The 22,526-nt window shown below is 40.3% G+C and overlaps 1 protein-coding gene across 7 annotated transcripts; it reads left to right on the forward strand.

Moving 5' to 3' along the window:
• The first annotated feature begins 612 nt into the window (after positions 1 to 612).
• Positions 613 to 11,510, forward strand: AURKB (aurora kinase B). Of its 7 annotated transcripts, none has more exons than XM_020966833.2 (9): positions 614 to 789; positions 2,537 to 2,614; positions 8,205 to 8,328; positions 8,473 to 8,527; positions 8,813 to 9,004; positions 10,101 to 10,239; positions 10,374 to 10,522; positions 10,767 to 10,941; positions 11,203 to 11,510. In XM_020966833.2, exons 2-9 carry the CDS (start codon positions 2,567 to 2,569, stop codon positions 11,374 to 11,376), a joined length of 1,056 nt encoding a protein of 351 aa, XP_020822492.1. In that variant the 5' UTR covers positions 614 to 789; positions 2,537 to 2,566; the 3' UTR covers positions 11,377 to 11,510. The 7 variants fall into 7 exon arrangements, with proteins under 7 accessions (XP_078011789.1, XP_020822495.1, XP_020822496.1 ...); XM_020966835.2 differs by having other exon boundaries at positions 614 to 759; XM_020966834.2 differs by having other exon boundaries at positions 614 to 755.
• Positions 11,511 to 22,526: the final 11,016 nt, after the last annotated feature.

Genomic DNA, 22,526 nt, shown 5'->3' on the forward strand with positions numbered 1-22,526 from the left:
AAAATTTTTAAATTTATTTTTATTTTCGATTTCAAATTCTCTTCCACCCTCCATTCTTTACCCCGCCCATTGAGAAGGCAAGAAATAAGATACCTATTATATATGTATATGTGTGTTTGTGTGTATATATATGTATACATACGTACACACGTCACGAAAATGAAGTCACGAAAAACACATTTCCTCATTGGCCATTGTGGGGGGGAGAAAAATAAAATGAAAAAAAAAGCTTCAATCTGCACTCAGTGCATCAGTTCTCTAGCTGGAGGTGTACAGCATTTTTTTTTTAATAGTCGTGGATCATTGTATTGATCAGAGTCGTTACAATGTTGCTGTTACCATGACCAATAAGAAACGCTGTGAGACAAACAACACCCCAGTCCTATCAACCCCCTCCTCATCCTAAATTTAGAAAAAAAAAGTTTCGAGCTTTTCCCCTAGTCTTTTAAAGCGCTAATCCAGAAAAAGGATTGGAGTAACCGCTCCAGTCTAGTTCTATCTCATTGGCTGTGGTCTCCGTCACTCCGCCCAACCTCGGCCTCCTGCCTCTCCCATTGCCTCTTCCCAGGGGGCGGGTTCCTCTTCTTGTTTTCGTGCCCCGAATGATTCAGCCAATGAGAGCGGAGTAGAGGAGGCAGGCTCAGCCAATACTGCTGGGGCGGGATATTCGAATGAGTCTCCTTCGGTACTGGACTGAACTTCGCCTTCTTACCCGGCGGTGGTGGCTCGTCTGAGAAGCAGTGGAGACCTGAGCCGTAGGTAGCCCTGTGGTCGGCCGCGGATCTGGGGGTTAGTGGGGCATTAGGGCTGGGGGAGGTGGGGTGAGGGAACGGGCTGGGGCGGGGGGAGCAGCGGGTTGCCGCCGCGCGCCGGGCTCCGAGGCTGTTAACCAGGCGCGCACTCTGCAGCTGGCCCTCGTTGGCCTGAGGCCTCGCGGCTCGTTCTGCCCGGGCCCGAGGGCGACGGGGTTCCTGAAGAGGAACGAAAATGGCAGCCAAGGCGAGGGGAGCTCTTCTGAGGGACCCGGGGGCGTCCCCTCTTCGAGGGGAGCAGCTGGAGCGGGCCATGGCCCCGCCCTTGGAGGGCTCTTCTCCCCCTACCCAGGCTATTTCTTGACTCGCATTTGGCCGGTCCTTGCCGTACCAGCTGCCCCTCCCCCTCCTGCACCCGCCTCTGCCACTCCTCCCTAACCCTCTTTGGTCCTCCCCCTCTCCTTCTTCCCTTTCCCTCTCTTCCTTCTTCTCTCGTCCTTCCCCTCCCTCCTCCCTCCTCTCCCCTCCCTTCCCCCCTCCTCTCCCCTCCCTTCCCCCCTCCTCTCTCCTCCCTTCCCCCGTCCTCTTCCCTCCTTCCTGCCCTCCCTCTCCTCTTCTCTCTTCGTTCTCCCTCCCCCTCCCCCCCCCTCGCCCCAGACCACCATTAATATTTAACTCTTCGAGAGTCAAGTTCAGGCTTGTCCATTTCCTCCGGTGGTGGTTGGACACAGGACTCCCCCATTCTGGCCTGGTCTGCCCATATGGTCGTTTGTGATGTGAATTTGCTTCCATCCTAGATGGATGTGGAGCACAACTGCGGGAGAAGGGAGTCCCCCCAACTCTGTTTCCATCTCTGCCAACTAGATGGTTAGAGAGAGCTGGACCTGGAGTCAGGAAGTCCTGAGTTCAAATTCGGCCTCAGACACTAGCTGTGTGATCCTGGGCAAGTCACTTAGTCTCTGTTGGCCTCAGTGTCCTCAACTTTAAAGTGGGGAATCATAATAGCATCTACCTTAGTAGGTGCTTAATAAAAACTTAGTTCTTGGGGCAGCTAGGTGGCTCAGTGGATAGAGCACCGGCCCTGGAGTCAGGAAGTACTGAGTTCAAATCCGCCCCGGACACTAGCTGTGTGACCCTGGGCAAGTCACTTAACTCCATTGCCTAGGCTTCCCCCCCCAAAAAAAAAATACTTAGTTCCTCCCTAGCACATCGGGATAAAGAGCCATCTAAGGGAAGTATGGATATATACATTAATACGGCTTCTCTTAGCCCCTGTGAATAGAGGAGAGGGAATGTCTGTGTGGCATAGTGGAAAAATCGTGGTACTTGGATTTGAATCCCACCTCCAATGCCTATGTGGATGTGGAATATCACTTCAACTTCTCTGAGCTTGAGTTTCCTAATCTGTAAAATAGAGCTAATAAACGTGTAGTGTTTATCCCATAAAATTGTTAGATGATTCAAATGAGAACTCTCAAGTGCTTTGCTAACCCTTAAAGTGCTATGTAAATGTCGTTATTATTAAGGCTAGATGACTAGGTTTATAGATCATAGAATGGCAGAATTGGAAGGGACCTTAGAAATCATTATCTAGTCCATTATCTAGTGCTTCTTTTGATAAATGAGAAAATCGAGACCCAGAAAGTGGGAATGACTTTTACAACGTCACACTCTTATTAAGAATCAGTCTGATGGAACCCAGATTTCCTGAATGCTTGGTCCATTATGTTTCCTGTTGTTCCATTATGCTTCTCATCTTTCTGCTGTTTCTTTTTCCTACCCAGAATTCCCTCCACCCCCTTTTCCTTTGCAAGATGTCAGAGAAGGAGAATGCCCATCTAGGATCTTACAGCACATCCTTGGTAAGGGGAACTCATGGGAAGTTCATGTATGACGTCTGAGGGAAATATATCCAGAGTAGTGTTTGCCTCTGCGTAATTTTATTTCATTTTTAAAAATACGTAATGTTTAAAAAGTTAAAGACTAATTTATATAGTTAATTAATATTAATAGTTAATTAAAATTTAAAAATAATTTTATTAATCATGCTAGCAATAATTAATGAAAAGGGTCAGGGACACTCTCAAATGGCAAAGACCTCTCATGGAACCCACACAACACATATGCCCATGGAAGACTGGGTGTTCCTGAGGGTGTCAATTGACTCTAATTGGTTAGACAGGTAATGAAGAGAATTAATATTATAATGAGAGCTGGAAGAGAATGAATATTATAATAAGAGGTGGAACTATTCTAATGAAGGGTTGGCTTACCTGACTTTTATCTTGGCGTTTACTTCCAAACACTCCCAGCCTTGGGCAATCTAATAAAAGAATTCATCCCCACCAAATTCTGAGTAGAACACAATGGGTTTTTCCACCTGGACTGAGTCTGAACAAGATTGGGGAAAAAGTTAATCCAATTTTGTCAGCAATGTCTTTCAGATGCTGGCTTGGCCTAGTAGAGAATAATGTTTCAGAAGGGGATAAATCCTGTCTCCCCATATTAACAATTATTTGATAATCATTTCTTTCAAATAAAAATATGATACAACAATGGGGTCCCCAACAGGTCTAAGGATCAAATCACTACAAGGCTTATTGCTTTGAAATGCCAGCAAGCGGTGAGAAAGGGAAAACGTGGCAGCATCTCCTGGCCTGTTAATTGATTGGGTTAGGCTTTGCAGTGAACTGATCAGTCACAATCAACCTATTGGAGACTTTTGGCCTAGGTAAACTTGTAACATCCTGCTGTGCAATTGAACATTACCTGTAACTCACATTCATAGCAGGATGTGACAAGAGGTGCTACAAGTTAAATCCAACAAGCATCTTTTTGAGCACCTCCTATGTACAAGGTACTGTACTAAGTGTTGGGGATAAAAAGACAAAAATAGTCCCTGCCTTCCAGGTAATTGTATTTTGTAAATAAAGACAGATTTTAAAATGGTTTAAGTAAATTAATGTGCAAATAGCAATATAACAGATTATTAAGGAAATATCCTTAACATCTTGAGGTTGGCATTTTGAAGAATTTTCTCACAAAACATCTCTTAGTACTGTAAGAGTATTGGGAGAGATGAACCATTAGTCAGGCCTAGGGTTGTAATTTGTTTTTATGAACGCTAAGTTGGTAAAGAGACAAAGAGAAATGATCTAAACACAAGATTCCGTCCTATTTAGTGGAGCCTTTGGCCCAAATATTGTAAAGAGTCTACTTGTGCTTTCACACACATCCTAACGGCTGTATAATGCTTCAAGAGTGAAGGCTAGTTACAAGAGTGCTTGCCATCTTTGCTATGTGAGTTCTGTACCCTGAAAAGAACTATACATACTATCGTTTTAGTAGAATAAGGCACTCATGATTTTGAATGGGTGTTTGAGAGGGCCTCTCTCCCCGCATTTGCACATAAAACTCATGGGAGACACCCCATCCCCCCCCCTCTGGATTTTTAATAGTGCCAGAAGTCTATCTTCTTTATATGTGTTTGATTTTGCTTTAAGTCATTAAGTGCAAAGTAAATTAATTTAAAAGATTATGTAGGGCTCTGATGAAGTGTATGAAAGTTTCATCACTTTAGGACATTTGTAAAGCAAACTTCTTAGTTCTGCCTTTAAGAGTTTGAGTTTGTAGTATCCTTGCTTGTCTGTTCCATTCTTTACAGATGTGGGGCTTGGGGACAGCACACCTTGGTTAGGGGTAGGAGCTTATTGGAGTACTTATGGATCAGTGGTACAACTCACAACCCACCTACCCCTACCCTCTCATTTTGTGAGAGGCTTATCCAGATGTTTCTCTAAAGTAGGGGTCCTTGACACTGGGCAAGTCACTTAACTCCAGTGCCTAGCAACAAAAACCAATAAGAGGGGCAGCTAGGTGGGCACAGTGGATAGAGCGCTGGCCCTGGAGTCAGGAGGACCTGAGTTCGAATCCGGCCTCCGACATATAACACTCACTAGCTGTTTGACTCTAGGCAAGTCACTCAACCCCAATTGCCTCACCTAAAAATAAAAAAATAAAGTAGGGGTCCTTAACCCATTAGTGTCATGGAATCCTTTGGCAGTTTTGTGAACCCCTTCTGTTTTTAAATGGATATAATAAAATACATGGGATCAGAAAGAAACCCGATTATATTGAAATAGCAATTTTCAGAATATTTTTCTAAAAAGTACATAGACCTCAGGTGAAGAACCCCTACTCTAAATCCTTCACAAGGGTCCACCCAAAATCTGTCTGCTGGTGGGTGCCAATGCTACAGGATTGGTCCAACTCCTTTTCTAGTTATATACCTTTTTAATATTTTTTACACCACCTCTTTTGTATAATTCTTCACTGTTAATGTGTTGCAGCCTATTTGTGTCCGCATTGCACATTTCTATGGCTCACAGTGATACAGCATCACCGGAAGAATATTAATACAGCTTTTTTTCCCCACAAATAAGTTTAGTATCATTGAAAGATCTATACAGTTTCCCAATGACAATCCAAGTCTGCTTTCCTCCTCTTCCTACTCAATTTTGATTTCCTTTTTTTTTTTAAAGCAATTAGGGTTAAGTGACTTTCTCAGGGTCACACAGCTAGTAAGTGTCAAGTGTCTGATCTGAGGCCGGATTTGAACACAGGTCCTCCTGACTCCTGCCGGTACTCTATCCACTGCGCCACCTAGCTGCCCCCTTCCTACTCAATTCTGGGGACAAGTCTTTGTACATCTACCAAGCTATGTGTGCTGATAGTCCTCTATGTTGCCCGCAACCAGATTGTACACCAAACGGAGAGGCGTGAAATAACTTACGACATGGGCCAGGCGGAGTAGAATTACTGACTCAGTTTATTCATCTGAGGGCACAGAATATATAGGGAAGATCTAGCCTAACTTCAAAGAGTCCTCCCCGTGAGATACTCCCCAGAACATCTGCTGAGGATGTGACAATCATGAATTTCCTCCTTATCAGGGTTCCTAGATTGGGCTGTAGATTCCAAGGTTTTCCCAGGCGCCTTGGCGCCACCTGCATAGAGGAGTAAATATGTAAATCTAAGGTTCAAAGAGAGAGAAGGGATGTCTCAGAGACCTCATTATCAGGAAGGAATTGGGGAGCCGTACCACTTAATCCATGAGCCCTTTTAGGTAAAAGCCTGAGCAGAGGTCAAACTCTGCCTTGGATCTCAAACCCTTATCAGACTCTTAAGATCAGCCCTCAACACCTCTACAGATCCCCAAAGCATTGTCCTTTATCTTCTTGGTTCTCCCGAGGAACTTTTTCTATCCACCTTTCAGGTGAACTCTCCTATATGTAGTGTCTCCAGCAATTAGACTGTGAGCTCTCCTTGAGAGCAAGGATTGTCTTCCTTTTCTATTTGTATGCCCAATGCTTGGTACATACATAGTAAGTGTTTAATAAATGTTTTTTCATCCATTCATTAAGGGACGATAGGCATTCTTCCTTCACTTGGTGAATTCACTGTGTGAATAGTTAGGCTGAACTCTTAAGTGATATCATTTAAGGAGACTACTGTATTCCAGATCTTGATGCAATTGGCAAAAATAAGCATCTGGATGACCTCACCTTCTAGGAAATAAGCCTTCCATTTCAGCTCTGCAGTAGATATCCTCCATGTCGGTGACGAACATCTTTTTTGAAAGTTTCTCTGTTTAATGCTTTGTTCAATTATTAATAATCAAAAGGTAAAACAAAATTGTTATGTCTTTGAAAGAATCTCATATGACTTTGAAAAATACTTGGCCCATTGCTGGAAGACAACCTTTTTGGTGGGTTTTTTTTTTTGTTACATTTGCTTTATTAAACCACAGTTTTTTGTAGTCAAGAAACTAACAATAGAATCTTGTATTTTCTGCACATTTGACTAATTGTGTATGACTGAAGGTAACTGTCTGCAGTAGAATCTGGAAAAGCTTGCCTGTGGTTTCTTCATCGATGATATCCTTAATACCTGTGCAGATTTTCTAGTCCGGCAACTCTACTCTGTATAGTTTTCCTCAGTGCTGTTTGTTTCCACAAATAACACCATGAAAACTGTAATGTTAGTTTTCAAAAGTTGTGGCTTCATTGTCATTGATGAAGAAAATAATTTGTAATAGAAATCTCCAGTTTCATCCTTAAGTTCTCTAAACCTGACTTAATTGGACCTCTTGCCAAGCTTTCAATGATTTTCCCCCTCCACTGTCCTTTTTTTCTTTAAATGAGATAATTCTCATGATATTCTACCATTTTCCTCACAAAGGTTTTACAAACCTGTCTACAGTGGTTTCTAGCTTCTTTTGATCTCCTGGTTAATCTATTTATATTAGTTAAACTTCCTTGTGCTTAAAATGCCCCTGTGGCAAATCTATAGGAGCACATGGATAGGAAATGATCTGCATCAATGAAGAACATACCTTCATCAATGAAATCAGAGATTTATTGGTGTAGAAACTTCTCTTTTATTAATTTTTCAATATTTGATTTGAATAGATCTGATTAGAACTGTTATAATTAATCATATGCCACATCTTTCTATTCTTTTGGTATTGATTTAGATTTTTGTTCTAACTGTACACAGTGGATTATTGGCAGCTACTCCTTTCCTATCTGTTAACATGTATGCAGTTCATGTTTGTGATGTTATTTGGTGTTTGCAATGTTCAGTACCTCCTCACTCTCTTTTTGAAGACAGTGCCCATGTTGTATAGGTGTGAGGCTTCCATCAGGGCTATAAGTCTTTGGGGGGTTCTTATTTCATATTCTTCAGCTATGTTTTCCAACATAATTTTTTGCTATCTTCTGATATGCTACCTTTGCACTATGTCACTAAGTATTATAGTACCAGTTAAAATTTGGAGTTCTTTGAAAAATTTCTTTACCTTCTTATTCTCAACAACAAATGTTGGCATATAAGCTATGGTTTTTCATGGTCTTTTTGTAGATGCTTATCATGAGCACAGCAAATGAAGCGATCAGATGTACCACAGACTAATGATTCTTAATGCCTTTGGACACAGGATAAAACCAACTTCTCTAGTTTCTTCATTTGCCTCTCCAAGGACTTCTTTTTGTCTTTAAGTAATGTAGGGTGAAAATAGCCTGTGACTCATGTTATAAGTGTTAGGAGCAGGAGCTTTGAATCCTACTTATATAATTGTAGGGTTGAAAGGGGTCTTGAAGGTCATCTGGTTCAGCCCCTACCTAAAACATAAATCACTGAAAAGTGATTATCCAGTCACAACTTTAAAGACCCTTAGTGATTTATAGGGAAGTGCTGTTTAGATCAGGGATGAGTTGTAGGATCCCTTCAGAAATAAGGAAGGAGAGCACACATACTACCTTTTCTCTACATTTCTACCTGGTGATGAGGAATGAAGGGACATACCCGGGCACACACACAAACACACATATACAGATACATACCAGCTCACCCTTATCCACCCAAACTCATGCTAATTTGCTTTTCCCCCAGTATCATTCCAGCCTGAATGCCCTACCCCTGAGGATACTCCGGAAAGAGCTATCCACTCCTTCTTCAACCCTCCTCATGAATCGTTCCAGAGCTTTTCTAGAGCCTTCAAGCACCCAGCCAGCAGGTACCTTGGAGTTTGGGGTAATACTCTGGCGGTAGAAGGGGTCATAAGCTGGGGGAAGACATAATCCTGTAATGTGAGGGGTTTGAAATTGGGCAGAAGATGTTCAGGCAAAAAAAAAAGGCTATTGATCTTTTATCTTCACAGCTGTACCTGGCAGGATAGGGGTAGATAGCAGCAATATGAAATTGAACCTCCCAGTGTAAGTATTCCAGGCCTGATGATTAGATCTTTAAATATGGATGAATTCATAAGGTTGGAGGTGAGGGGGAGTTGGGGCAAGGGATACACACACCTGAGGGGAATAGAGATAAAACCTCAGAAGAATCTAGGGATAATATATCTTGAATCCTGGGGATATAGGTGCCTGAGTCTTTGATGAGAGGGAGGCCTGGTTATAGTAGGGGGAAGAGGGATGAAGATGGATTTGGGAGGTTAAACAACTGCCCCACCCTAGTCTAAGCTGGTTTTTACCCTTCTCTATCAGGCATCAATTAAAAATTGATGACTTTGAAATTGGGCGGCCACTGGGTAAGGGCAAGTTTGGAAATGTGTACCTGGCTCGGGAAAAGAACAGCCAGTTCATTGTGGCACTGAAAGTTCTCTTCAAGTCTCAGATGGAGAAGGAGGGTGTAGAACACCAGCTTCGAAGAGAGATTGAGATCCAGTCTCATCTTCGGTATGGATGAGTTCTTACTGAAGCTACCTTCTCCTTCCCTGTTACTGTTACTCTCTTTCCTGGCTTCTTTTTCTGAACTAGTAGCCCTATTTCTCCCTTACCCTTCCCACTATCCCCACTATTCCTTGAATCCCATTTTATCCACCCATTCCATGTTTTTCTAGATGTTAAGACCCCCACCCCAATATTTCTCCTTGTAAGGAGCTGTCTCTATCTCTATGGAGGCAAGAGCCTCTTGGTCCTGTTGTGTCCCTTGCTCTTTTCTACAAGTTTGTGGACTAGTTTGTTATCAGTCTCTTCTAGTACTGAGTGCAGTTTTCCCAACATGGGACCTATCATGGAAAACTGGAAAATTGCTTTTATCCCCATTACCCAATGATCTGTTCTCTGTGTCAGGCCCCTTATTTCCTGGTATCTAGTGTGGTATAGTAAAAAGAAAAGGAGACAGTGGATTATAGGTTTAAAGCTGGAAAGAACCTTGGAGATCATCTATTCCAACCCCTTTCATTTTACAGATGAGGAAACTGAGGCATAGAAAGAAAGAAAAGACATTTATTAAGCACTTACTACATGCCAGGCATTGTGCTAAACACTGGAAGTACAAGCAAAAAGAAAGATAGTCTCTGCCCTCAAGGAGCTTATATTCTAATAGGAAAAGACAACACAAAAGGGAGCTAAAAAATGGGGTGGAGAGGGAGAAGGAATGTATCCAAGAGTGAGGGCAAGGTGAAAAGATCATCTGGGGCCATCATAGGTGGGTCCAGGTTTGAAGAGAGCATAATGATTAGTGTAGTAGAAATGACTTGCCCAAGGCCATATGGGTTGTAGGTGACAGTGCCAGGATTTACACCCAGATCCTTGATTCCACATTCAGTGATCACCTTCTCCTCTCCCCACCAATCTTCGAGTTGTATGATTGGGTGAAAGGAGGTTAGTCTATCTGAGTCTTATGTATAGAATGAGGATGACACCCCTACCCTGCCTTACACTGTCTACATCACAGTGTTGTCAGGAAGAAACTATTTCATAAGTCTTTAAACACTACATAAATGTTAGTTGCTATTATTACCCAGTCATTTTGCCTCCTTTTTCCCAGGCACCCCAACATCCTTCGCCTCTACAATTACTTTCATGACCGTAGTCGGGTTTACCTGATTCTGGAATATGCACCTCGGGGTGAACTCTACAAGGAACTGCAGAAGAGCCATACGTTTGACCAGCAACGCACAGCCACGGTTGGGGGTGCTGGGGGGACAGGATGTGGTTATTCCTGAGGGGCAATTGAGGGTAGATATAGGGCACTGCTGATGGTTAGGGTAGGGATGTGAGTTAGATTTCCTGTCTGATCTATTCTCTCATCTGCTCCTAGATCATAGAGGAGCTGGCAGATGCCTTGATTTACTGCCATGGGAAGAAAGTGATTCACAGAGACATTAAGCCTGAGAATCTACTCATGGGACTTCGAGGAGAGCTCAAGATTGCTGACTTTGGCTGGTCTGTCCATGCTCCCTCCCTTAGGTATGACCGAAGGAGAGGGTACTGGGAACCATATTGAGACAGGAATACGTCTTACTAGGGTAGCAGATGTTGACATGAAGTCTAGAGGATGGGTTGTAGGTAGTAATTCTCCCCTGTACCCTCTCTTGGGAATCTGCCTTTAGGTTTGCCTGTTCTTTTTTCATCTCATTGCTTTTAGCCAAGGACTAGGAGAATGGAGAATCTCTGTTTCTGGTACTATTAACCAACATCTTCCCCAATTTAGGAGGAAAACAATGTGTGGGACCCTAGACTATCTTCCCCCTGAGATGATTGAAGGACGTACACATGATGAAAAGGTGGATCTTTGGTGCATTGGAGTGCTGTGCTATGAGCTATTAGTGGGAAATCCTCCCTTTGAAAGCTCCTCTCACAGTGAGACGTACAGACGGATCACCAAGGTATGGGTAAAGGTAGGGTGATGGGCATCACCAGCAGCCCAACTGGTACATAGAGTCGGAGGTAGGAGGGGGCCATGGAAAAGATTCGGTAAGATCCTCATTACAGTTACACAAGTTCTGGATTGGGAACTGAATAGTTTCAGCTTGAGCAGAGTCCGTCTTACATAATTTCATTTAATTCCTCCAGTGTTATAGGTGCCTGATAAAGATCTGTTGGTGTGAATAATGTCTCATTCTACCTTCCTTTCTCTGCTTTAAAAGGTGGACCTGAAATTCCCTTCATCTATGCCTTCTGGAGCCCAGGACTTGATCTCTAAGCTGCTCCGGCATAACCCCTCAGAGCGACTTCCCCTCACCCAGGTCTTGGCGCACCCCTGGGTGCAGACCCATTCCCGGAGAGTGCTTCCTCCTTGTTCGTCCCGTCCTGCTCACTGAATCCTATCTTATGTATGGATTTATGTATGTTTTGTATGTTGAAGGGAAATGAAGTGAGAGAGGGTAGATCCCTGACTTTTTTCTCTTTCATTATTTCCTCTAAACTCAAAGACTTTAATAAAGGTTTAAGTGTTTTTTTGTATGCATAAAGATTGATCATGAAGCTGGAGAATGACACCCCACCCCCTCAGTAGTCTGAAAGAAAAGGTCTGTACAAGCCAGAATCAGGGAATTGGATTCTATGGCTGACCAGTCAATGCTGCCCTCAAAAACTTCTAGATTCTAGACCAGGGGTGGGGAACCTGCAGCCTCGAGGCCACATGTGGCCCTTTAGGTCCTCAGGTGGGGCCCTTTGACCGAATCCAAACTTCACAAAACAAATCCCCTTAATTAAAGGATTTGCTCTGTAAAACTTGGACTCAGTCAAAAGGCCTCACCCGAGTGAGGGATTTTGTTAGGGAATCTTCATGGGGATCCACTCAGTTGAATAGAATGGCAGAGTTTCTCTGGTTCTCTGGCCAAAAATCATTGTACCAGTGTATGGAAAACCTTGACACATTTCTCTAGTGCCTTACCAAATTTTGTTTAGCCATTCCTCAATAAGTGAGCACCTCCTAAGTTTCCAGGTTTTTGCTTTTACAAAGAGAGCTGCCATAAATGTTTGTGTACAAATAGGTCATTTTACTCTTTCTTTGGTATAAGCCTAGTACCAGTGTCACTGAATCAAAAGTGACTTCCAGGGCAGTTTCAAATTGCATTCTAGAATTGCTGGACCAGCAGCCCCTTCAACATCTGTTATTTTCCTCTTTTATCATCTTTGCTAATCTTATTGGTGTAAGGTTTCACCTCATAGTTTCAATGTGACTTTTAGCCACTTTATTTTTTGGCTGTACCTGTCTTCATGTGTTTCTAGTAAGGATTGCCCTCTGCCAATGCAAATCAGTAACTGTTCTACAGCTTTAGTCTTAGAGGGTTTCCTGGGACACTGAGAGGTTAAGCAACTTGTCATGGTCACTCAGTATGTGTCAAAGATGGTACCTGAGCCCATTTCTTTATTCTGAGGATAAGAATTCCATTTTGTTCTGCCCTTTTAGACTCAGGGTGCAGTGAAAATGGTCAATGTGTAATGCTTGCTGATTTCTGCTACAATTTGTCATCTAAAGTGGGAGTCACTGTCACTGTGAATAGAGGGATAAAATTCCCTCTATTAATAGAAAGATATTAATTCTTTTGAGGGTTTTATTTTAATAACTATGACAAGTATCTCCCTTTTTTCCTGGGATAGGTTTCAACTACCCATCCTAAATACATTTAGAAACTAGTTAGCTGTCCAGTGCCATTCTGGCATTTGTATAAAATCTGTTTACAAAAGTTACACGTTAGGAACTGAGCTTCTCTTTTTAGCTTTAAGAGCACATTTTCCACATTTTCAGCTTGGTAAATAGGGCAGCTCATGCAATATTGTTAGGCCATTGAAAGGAAAGAGCAAACTAACTTCTTCTAATTGCTTTAGTCATCCACATATGCCATTCCATAGTATGCCCAAGCAAGGTATACCCTGGAAGCACATAAACAACTTTATTTGCTCCATGGAGGGTTGGACTGTAAAAGGCAAGCCAGTCTCCCAAGTATTTTTCGATTAGGACTGGAAGACAAAGTGAAAGCAAAAAGAATCTACTATTCAATTCCTGAAAGAATCTTCTAAAATAAAAATATCCAGGAATATCACAGCTGAAATCCATAGCTTCCAGCTGAAAGAAAAAAATACTTCAAGAAGCCAGAAAAGTTTTAAGTCCCAAGGAATTATAGTCAGGATCACAGGAGACTGGAAATCTAACAACATAAAGAAGAATTGGAATTATTATCCTACAAGGGGAAAAATGGATCTTTAATGAAATATATTAAGCATTCCTGATTTAAAAAAACAAAGACCAGAGTTGCATGTTGTTGTCCAGTCATGACCCCATTTTGGGTTTTCTTGGCAAAGATATCGGAGTGGTTTGCCATTTCCTTCTCCAGCTCATTTCACAGATGAGGAACTGAGGCAAACAGAGTTAAATGACTTGCCTAGGGTCACATAGGACCTATCTGAGGCCAGATATGAACTCAGGAAGGCTCATCTTCAGTTCCAGCAATCTATCAACTGTGCTACCTAGCAGAAGTCAAAAGAAACCTAGAAAAGTAAATACATTTGAGCAACTGGAAGGGACTGTATAATGATGCAGCATTTACATTCTAATGGGAAGAGAATTAGTCTCCTCAGAATTCTAATACCTTCTAGGGTCATAGAAGGAATTAAATTAGACAAACAGGGATAGCTAGCTAGGTGGCACAGTGGAAATATCTCTGGCCTTAGAGTCAGGAGGACCTGAGTGCAAATTCAGCGTCAGAAGCTTGATACTTACTAGCTGGGTGATCCAGGGCAAGTCACTTAACCATGGTTGTCAAAGCAAAGAAAAAAAAATTGGACAAACAGAAGTCCCAGGAGTAACTTTGTTTTGTTCTATTTTGATCATCTAAAGACTTGGAGGGAAAAAAGAGAGAGAGAGGAGAAAAGGAATGAACTAGGAAAAAACGAGGGGGTACTACCCCATATAAACAGAGGAAGAGGTAAGTAAAACATGTGTCATATGAGCATTACTTTCATCAGAATCAGATAAAAAGGGGGTGAGTCCGAAACCACACACAAAGAATTGGGAGTAGAAACACATTAAATCTTACAGATAAATAGGACTAGGAAGAGGGGGTGGAAAGTTGAGGTTAAAAGGTAGGGTAGAATGCAGGGAGGATTAGTGATAAGATAATCTCCAACTTTGGAGGTAAATCGTGAATGGGGGATAAAAAGAAAGAAAAAATAAGTACAAAGCTGTGATTAGGGTCTGGGCAAGAGGAACAGAAGAGAATAGAAGTAGATTGATCCAATCGTCAGTAGTGTAGAGCACAGTTCTCTCACTACTTTTAACAGGGGTAAGGGGAAAAGAGGAAAAAAGTATAAAAGGATAGGCTAATAGATAACATTTATGTAATACTATGTGGCAGGCACCATGATAAACTCTACACATAATCTCATTTGATGGATGAAGCTGAATATACAATTAATACTCATAACCACAAATATATATGGTATGAGCTCATCTATAAAATAGAAGAAAATAGTAGAATGTATTACAAAGCAAAATCCAAAAATATTTTGTTTATAAGAAACTCACTTGAAACAGGTGAAATAAAAAAATCAAAAGCAGAAATTATGATGTTAGATAACACAAGAATAAATGTAGACTTGATTAATGTTAGCTAGGAAACTACACTACTTAAAAGCACCACAGAAAATGAATCAATATTATATAACCTTTTTAATGTAACTCAAACCTAAATAAATCTAAGAAAAAGATTTTCAAAAAACCATCAAGTTGTGATAGATCTCTGGCAACTACTGAATGGAAATAGAAAGGGATAGATAGGTAGGCAGGTAGATAGATGGTAGGTGTGTGTGTAATCATCCACATATGGTACCTTTAAAATCTTCACAAGCAACTGCAGAAAAGTGGAAATATTAAACATCCTTTACTGACCACAGTGAAATAAAAATATATTCAACAAAGGCTTTTGAAAAAAGAATTAAAAATTAGAGACTGAAATGTTAATCTTAAAGAATTGGTGTTTAAGATAATTTAAGAATTATTGGACTACCTGAAAGCCATGATAAAAAAAAAAAGCCTCGACAACATCTTTCAAGAAATTATCAAGGAAAACTTTCCTGATGTCCTAGAAATACAGGGTAAAATATTATTGAAAGACTCCACTGATTATCTCCTGAAAGAGATCCCCAAATGAAAATTCCCAGGAATTTAGCCAAATTCCAGAACTCTGATCAAGGAGGAAACAGTGCAAGCAACTAACAAATTACTTTTGTGCTACAATGTTCTCAATGAAAGGATTAATATATATATGCAAAATAAAGGAAAGGGTGGGGCTCACATGAATATCATTTTCATATGAACAGAGAAAAGAAAGATTGAAAATATACAAACAAATGGAGTTAAGCATTGAAACACATTAAATCCAATAGGAATAGCAAAAAGGGAAAAGAATTAGTGATTAGTGGTGGTGATGGTGGTGGCAGAAAGATGGGCTCCTTCCTCCACATTTTTTGAGGATGGCTGCAAGGACGTTGAGGTAAGGAATGCTCATACTACAGAATGAGGGGTGCTGCTCAGACGTTGGAGCCCATGGACCCATATTATCATGCCGCAGGTGGGCACCCACCTCTTAAACTTCAAAGCCCTCCACAATCTGGTTTTGCTTTACATTACTTACCTCGTCTGACGTCTTTCCACATTATTCTGCTGCTCTCCAGCAAAAATGTACAACTCTCCGTTTCCACAACACCAGCTTCAGTTTCTGACTCTGAGATTTTACTCTGTCTGATTCCTTCAATGACCCTCTCTTTTCCCTTCTACCTGCTGAATTGCTGTCCAATGGACACCTTTCCTCATGAAATCTGGCAATTTTTCACCTACTGAATGACTTTTCTCTTTCCTTGAACTACACACAGAATTTTTTTGCACCTCTTTTATATATAAGGCCTTCTCTAGAGGGAAAAGAGAGAGGGAGATAAGGAAGTGTGGCATAGTTGGTTTTCGGAGGAAAGGGGCTCTCCTTTTGCTTTTAGTGTTTACTACCCACAAGACCTTATATAATTAATTCATTAAACTCCCCCCTGGGCCTTCATCTGTAAAACAAGGTTTCATCCTTTCTGGAACTATGATCCTTCAGGTGCTAAGGTTATTCTTTGGATAATTTCTACATAACTTCCTCAGAAAATTATTCTGGCTTATCTAAAGTTTGGTTCTCTCTCAATTTCTGTATACAGACCCTTAATATATTTTTGTTAAATTAAATTAAATGGATGCACCTCCAAATGCCTATTGGACATCTCCAGCTGGATGTCCTAGACTCCACACATCCAAAACTGAACTCTGTTAACCTGAAAGTTTGGTTAAAGAAGGCAAACAAGTTAGGTGATACATGATTATATAGTTTATTCCCTTTTAGCCAGCGAATCATGTTAACATGGAAGTCAGATGTGATTCTGACTCCGAGATTGAGCAAAATGAGAGAACTTTTACACAGTTTAGAGTGATCAGACTCAGGATGTCTGTGTTACAAAAACATACAGCCTCCATGTGTTTGTTTAACAGAAGAATGCCAAAGTGTCAATAGAAACTCAGGGTAAGAAAAGTCCCATTATTCAAGAGAGTGTCTGGTCCCAGACATCCTGGGCTTAGTGAAAACGAACATGAAGAATGCTGGTCAGTTCCATCTGGTCCTGGAATTTGCTGACACAGGAAGGGGTGTTTTTAGTTCACTCAGAGAGAAAAAGGTTAATTCAGGTTTTTGGCCCTTATTGGGGCTCAATTGATCTTAAGTGATTATCATTTCCTCCTTTTGGTCAAAGGTAAGCCAAAGGCTTCACCTGTAGACCAAGAAAGGTGTGGGGAAAACCTTCCTCTTCCTCAGTGGATGGAAAGAGATGTCCACTTGGAGCAGGCATCTTCAGATGATCCCAGAGTCCATATCCAGAAGTTGGCAGCTATGGGAGTAGTCACATAGACCTGATAGAAGCTCATAGAAGATGTACGAGTTGATAATTGAGAGAAAATAACATAACATAGGTCTTTAGTTAAGGGCACATAGAGATGGTTCAGTTTCCCAGCCACACAGGACTAGATTCAACAATACAACAAAGTTTTCTCATAATTCACAAAATCACATAATTACATTGTTAAGTACAGATTAAATTACTTAGAGGGTTCACAATAGACTAGTTTTGAGAAGAGAGATTGACATGTAACCAAGATAACCAAGAAAACTTAAACATGAATCATACAAAGCAATACAATCATTATTACCAATGTTAATTAACATTAAATTCCTTGCTCATGTACAATAGGTTTAATTCATAGGCAGTTCAAAAAGGGAGTTCTGTTTCTCTGGTTTAGATTTAGAAGTTCCCAGATAATTTTGACTTAGTATGAATTAGTATAGTCACTTAAATTTGGTTCTTCATTTTTGATATCATCTGCTGCTTCTGTTCTTAACTACATCCTGTACCTGGTATAAGAATTGTTTAAAACGTGAAGATCCAACCATAAAATGAGCTGTACTGCCTTTTAAAATTACCAGATACTTTAATAAAGGAGAAATAATTTCACTTACTTTTACCACTATCCTATACAATTTTTTTGGTGAAAAATCTAAATTGGAGATCTTATTACCTAAACATGTTTAAAGCTTGGATTTCCATGATAGATACATTTTGGAAGCCAATCATATACATCTGTATATAATTCTTAGAGGAATCAGCCTAATCCTGTTGTTTTTCTCAAAATTTGCTATCCTATTTAATTAGACATCTATCACATTACATCTTTGTCTTATTATTTTGTCTAAACATTTCCTCCTTAGGAGGATGATATTCCTATATTATTATTACTTGGCCATGAATGTAAGTTAAAATTGTAAGCTATTCATACTTGCATCTATTATGATAACTCAGAGATGTTCCAGAGGGACAAGGTCATATATCATATCAGAAGGAAAGAACTTCCTTAGCTCTATTTGATTCCAGGCATGAGTCATATCTGATAGCCAATCATGTAGTCACTGGATGTTAAAAGCAGGGCTTAGGATTAATTAGGTGGGGAATTTTCCTTTTCAGAAAGGAAATAGTACAATTGGGAAATAGAGTCAGGAAGATCCTACCTAGGCTGTGTCCAAGGTCGTCCTCAAAACTCTTCCCAGACACAGACATCCACCTTTATCAGTTCTCAGCCTGCAGCACATGCCATCCTACTATTGGCTTCATGACAACTCAGACAATTATCCTGGTAATCAAAGCTCAAAACAATTGTAAATTTCTGTCCCATAAAGTCACATATCCTAGATAATAAGAATTTAATCTCACATTTAACAGTAAGAGACTGATCACAGAAAAATACTACTGCTCTCATAATTCCTTTAAACAAATGGAACATCTTTAGGTGAATCTTCAGAAGTTTGTATGAATTTCTGTACATGTTTGAATTCCAGATTGATAATAATATTAGATTTCCCGTTAAGTTAACACAAAAGAGCTCATAAATTACTACTCTTCACTAACATAACTGCACTGGAATCCTAATCCTTAAACAAAACAAAGAGGTTACTAACTTTAACCTCAGAAGTTGATGGATTTATGTCCTTGTTCACAAGCCTGTTTATTCTTCTCTAATTATACTCACTCTGAAAGAATGAGATATTTCAAGATTTGAATCTTATACATATAAGTTCAAACACTAATTTAGGCCATGAAGTGACTACAGATTTGGATCAAAACAGCAAGATCTCTTCTGCTTTACAGCTCATTACAATAATTTAGCAGCAAGTTATCTTGCAAATGAAAATTTTGTAGGCCTCAAAAAAAATCAAACAAGACATATCTTCTAAAAATTTCCCTTCTTTAAAAACAGTTTAAAATTTGTCCTGATGTTAAGAAGAATAATCACTAAACTTTTATGAAGAACATTTGTTAGAAATTTTTAAAGTGACAGATATCTGTTGTTTCCACCTTAAAGTAAAAATAAACCTTTAACACTGGAATTTATTAAAACTAAGTTGATGTAAAATATCCTTAAGTAACATAAATAACTTCCCAAAGTACTATAACAAACTAAATTCCTAGTTGTTACAGAATTCCTAGATATCACAGAGTTTCTTAGTCAAAAAAATATTAGTAATGGAGAAAAAATTCAGTTTTTATAATGCATAAAGAACATACCCATTTAAATTAGCCTTATCACAATAAAAAATATTATCAAGCCTTTAAAAATTTACTCAGTATTTTTTTTCTTTCCTTTGTCTTTAAATATATCACTGGAAGTTAGGAAAAACTATTACATTCTGGAATCTCACAAAGTAGTGACTGTGGTAATCCATAAATCTCCAAATTAACATATCTCAAGGATGCTCATTTACTCAGGAATTTCACAACACAGGAAACTTTTACACAGATTTGATAAGAATTTTAGGTGAAACTTCCTCTTAAAAGCAAATAAAACTTGGAAGTTTATTCTAACCATTCATTCTCCCCTATTATTATTTTGGGAGGGGTGACAATTCTTGATCTAACATCTCTGGATTATAAGAGAAATTGCTTTTTTTTCAACAGTATAGCTGATACAATTTGTTTACCAGATTACACCATATAAAAAATCTCAGAAATATAACTATACCATAAACAATTATCAGGTATTTAAAACTTGAAATGGAACCAATTAATTACCTGCTTACAACCAAATATACCTCATTAAATGTTAACAGTTTTCAAATTATCCAATTTTATCACATCCTTTTAAAAGACTAAACCATATGTACCATTTCTACCTCACAATGATCTCTCAAATTTTACAATCTAAGAAAGTTTTAGAAATACAATACAATTTAGAAACATACTAACAACACAAACAATAAACTTCAGATGACATCAGTTGCATTTCCAGATTATCACATATAGAAATTATTGATCTTATTACTCATGGTATTTAAAAACCACTTCAAAGTTATCAGGTATGGAACAATTACATTAAATTAGAGAGATAATAATAATGTTGTCTAACATATGTCATTGTGTTAAGCACTTTGCAATCATTATATCGTTTTGATCCCATAACAACAACCATTATTATTTTTCCTTTTACAAATCAGGAATCAGGGCAAACAGAGATAAAATAACTTGCCATAAATTCCGAAACTGGAACAGAGAAGTATGGGGCTTACCAAGAGTAGAAGTTGGCTTCTCACCTCATAATGCTATTGCCAGGCCTTCCAGGGGTTTGGTGGCTGATGCCAGGGCTTTGCCAGTGGTGATAATTCTTGGTGGCAGGGCATATGGAATCTTATCATAGTTCTGACCTGTCCACTTCTCTCCTCCCCACAGCTGCATAATTTACTGAGGCTGGTGCCGTTTGCAGCTGCTGGGGCAGGCTGGGTAGAATGTACTGAACCTGGACGTTAGTCCCAGGTCTTGCCTAGAAGAGTGGGCTGCAATGCCCAGGGGCATAGGGCTGATAGCAGACCATCACTGCTAGTCTGTGTTAGCTGCCCCTCTCCTCCTTTTGCCAGATAGGGAAGGCTGATTTAAGTTTTCCCTACAATTCTCCAGCATTCTCTTCTCTTTTTCAGTCCCCTTATTGAGATGCTTATCTCTGAGGGGGGGGAGTAGGGAATGCTGAGGAATCAGGATTGGAAGGAGGGGTTTTAGCAGAGGGTGAGCTCCTGGAATCACCCCCAGTCTCAGAAGTTTTCTCCAACAGTCCCAAAATGAACAATTTCCCAATTTCTTAATGATTAATCTCAAAACCTTTAGAATCTGCTAAGAAGTCTTTAGCTGTATCTAACTTTTCACTGTAGGTCCAGGCCTGGACCCACAAGAAAAGAGTTTTACAATTTGTTGTTTCCCTAGCTGCAGCCCTTAGAAGTCTTTGGCTGCGTTTAAAATCTTATAAGGGTACAGATACAGAGACACAAACCGACAGACAAATTGACAGGACAAATACAATACAAACATAATGACATAGTGCGCACTCAATGACAGAGACAGAGGGAATTAGAGGCTTGTTAGAAAGCCCCCCCCACATGAATTGGCTATTATTATTATTATTATTATTATTATTATTCTGAGGAAAAAGGGTTGGAGAATTTGCGAGGATCCCAGACCTGATAGTGTAACTGGATTCTGTAAGCCTTCCTCAGAGTGCCCCTGAGATTGCAGATTTAAAGGGGCAAGTCCCAATAAAGTTAAGTTTGGGGATCTGAGTCCCTGTCAGGACCATAGCCTTTAAGGGAAAGGGGGAGGAGGAGGATTATTTGGAACCTGGGAAAGAGTGCTGAAGCAGCCTTTCGAGCCTTAAGGGAAGAGGCTTCTGCCTTTCCTTCACCCCCAGCCACCTCAGCAACCCAGTGATGAAAACATTCCCACTCTTGGCTGGATGTTTTGTTGGCCTTTAAACTTGATTTGGTTTTAAGATAAAGTAACTTTGACCGGTCAAAAGAACCCCATATTGTGACCAACATAATTTCGAGTTATCTTTAGTTTAACTGGCATCAGTGCTAGCAGTACTTGTGGTCACCAGATTGGCAATGGCTTGACATATAAGAGGCGGCGGTCTTGTTAGCCGGATTTCTAGTTTTAGTTTCTGACTGACCCATAGCCAATTTGCCTAGATCGATCCTTACCAGAGGGGACCTGACACAGTAGCCAGAGTTTCTGAACCTTGACTGGATCCCCGACCCCAGAGCTAACTTAAAGGGAATTTTCTTTCGGACTTCAACCAAACTAGTGGGAGGTCCATGGAAGCTGAGAGTAAGAGAAACTTACCCGACCCCGCCAAGGTTAGGACTCCAGGAAAAAACGGATCCTGAGGCGCCTGAGCCACTAAAGCGTTGCCGGGGTGGGCTGGAGTTTTCTCCCATTCCTTCAGTTCCAATCCAAAGTCACGGCACCATTACTGTTAACCTGAAAGTTTGGTTAAAGAAGGCAAACAAGTTAGGTGATACATGATTATATAGTTTATTCCCTTTTAGTCAGCGAATCATGTTAACATGGGAGCCAAATGTGATTCTGACTCCGAGATAGAGCAAAATGAGAGAACTTTTACACAGTTTAGAGTGATCAGACTCAGGATGTCTGTTACAAAAACATACAGCCTCCATATGTTTGTTTAACATATGAATGCCAAAGTGTCAATAGAAATTCAAGGTAAGAAAAGTCCCATTATTCAAGAGAGTATCTGGTCCCAGACATCCTGGGCCCAGTGATAACCAACAGCAGGAATGCTGGTCAGTTCCATCTGATCCTGGAATTTGCTGACACAGGAAGGGGTGTTTTTAGTTCACTCAGAGAGAAAAAGGCTAATTCAGGTTTTTGGCCCTTATTGGAGCTCAGCTGATCTTAAATGATTATCAACTCATTATCTTTTCCCCTCTTATTATCTTCTCTTATTGCTGTCCAAGATACCAACATCCTCCAAGACACTCAAGCTTGAAACCTAGGTGTTTTTCTGGACTCCTCACTCTCTCATTCCTCATATACATACAACCTGTTGTCAATC

The sequence above is a fragment of the Phascolarctos cinereus genome, unplaced genomic scaffold, assembly GCF_003287225.1.
Source record: "Phascolarctos cinereus isolate Bilbo 61053 unplaced genomic scaffold, phaCin_HiC Scaffold_5;HRSCAF=322, whole genome shotgun sequence".
NCBI classification, from domain to species: Eukaryota; Metazoa; Chordata; class Mammalia; order Diprotodontia; family Phascolarctidae; genus Phascolarctos; species Phascolarctos cinereus.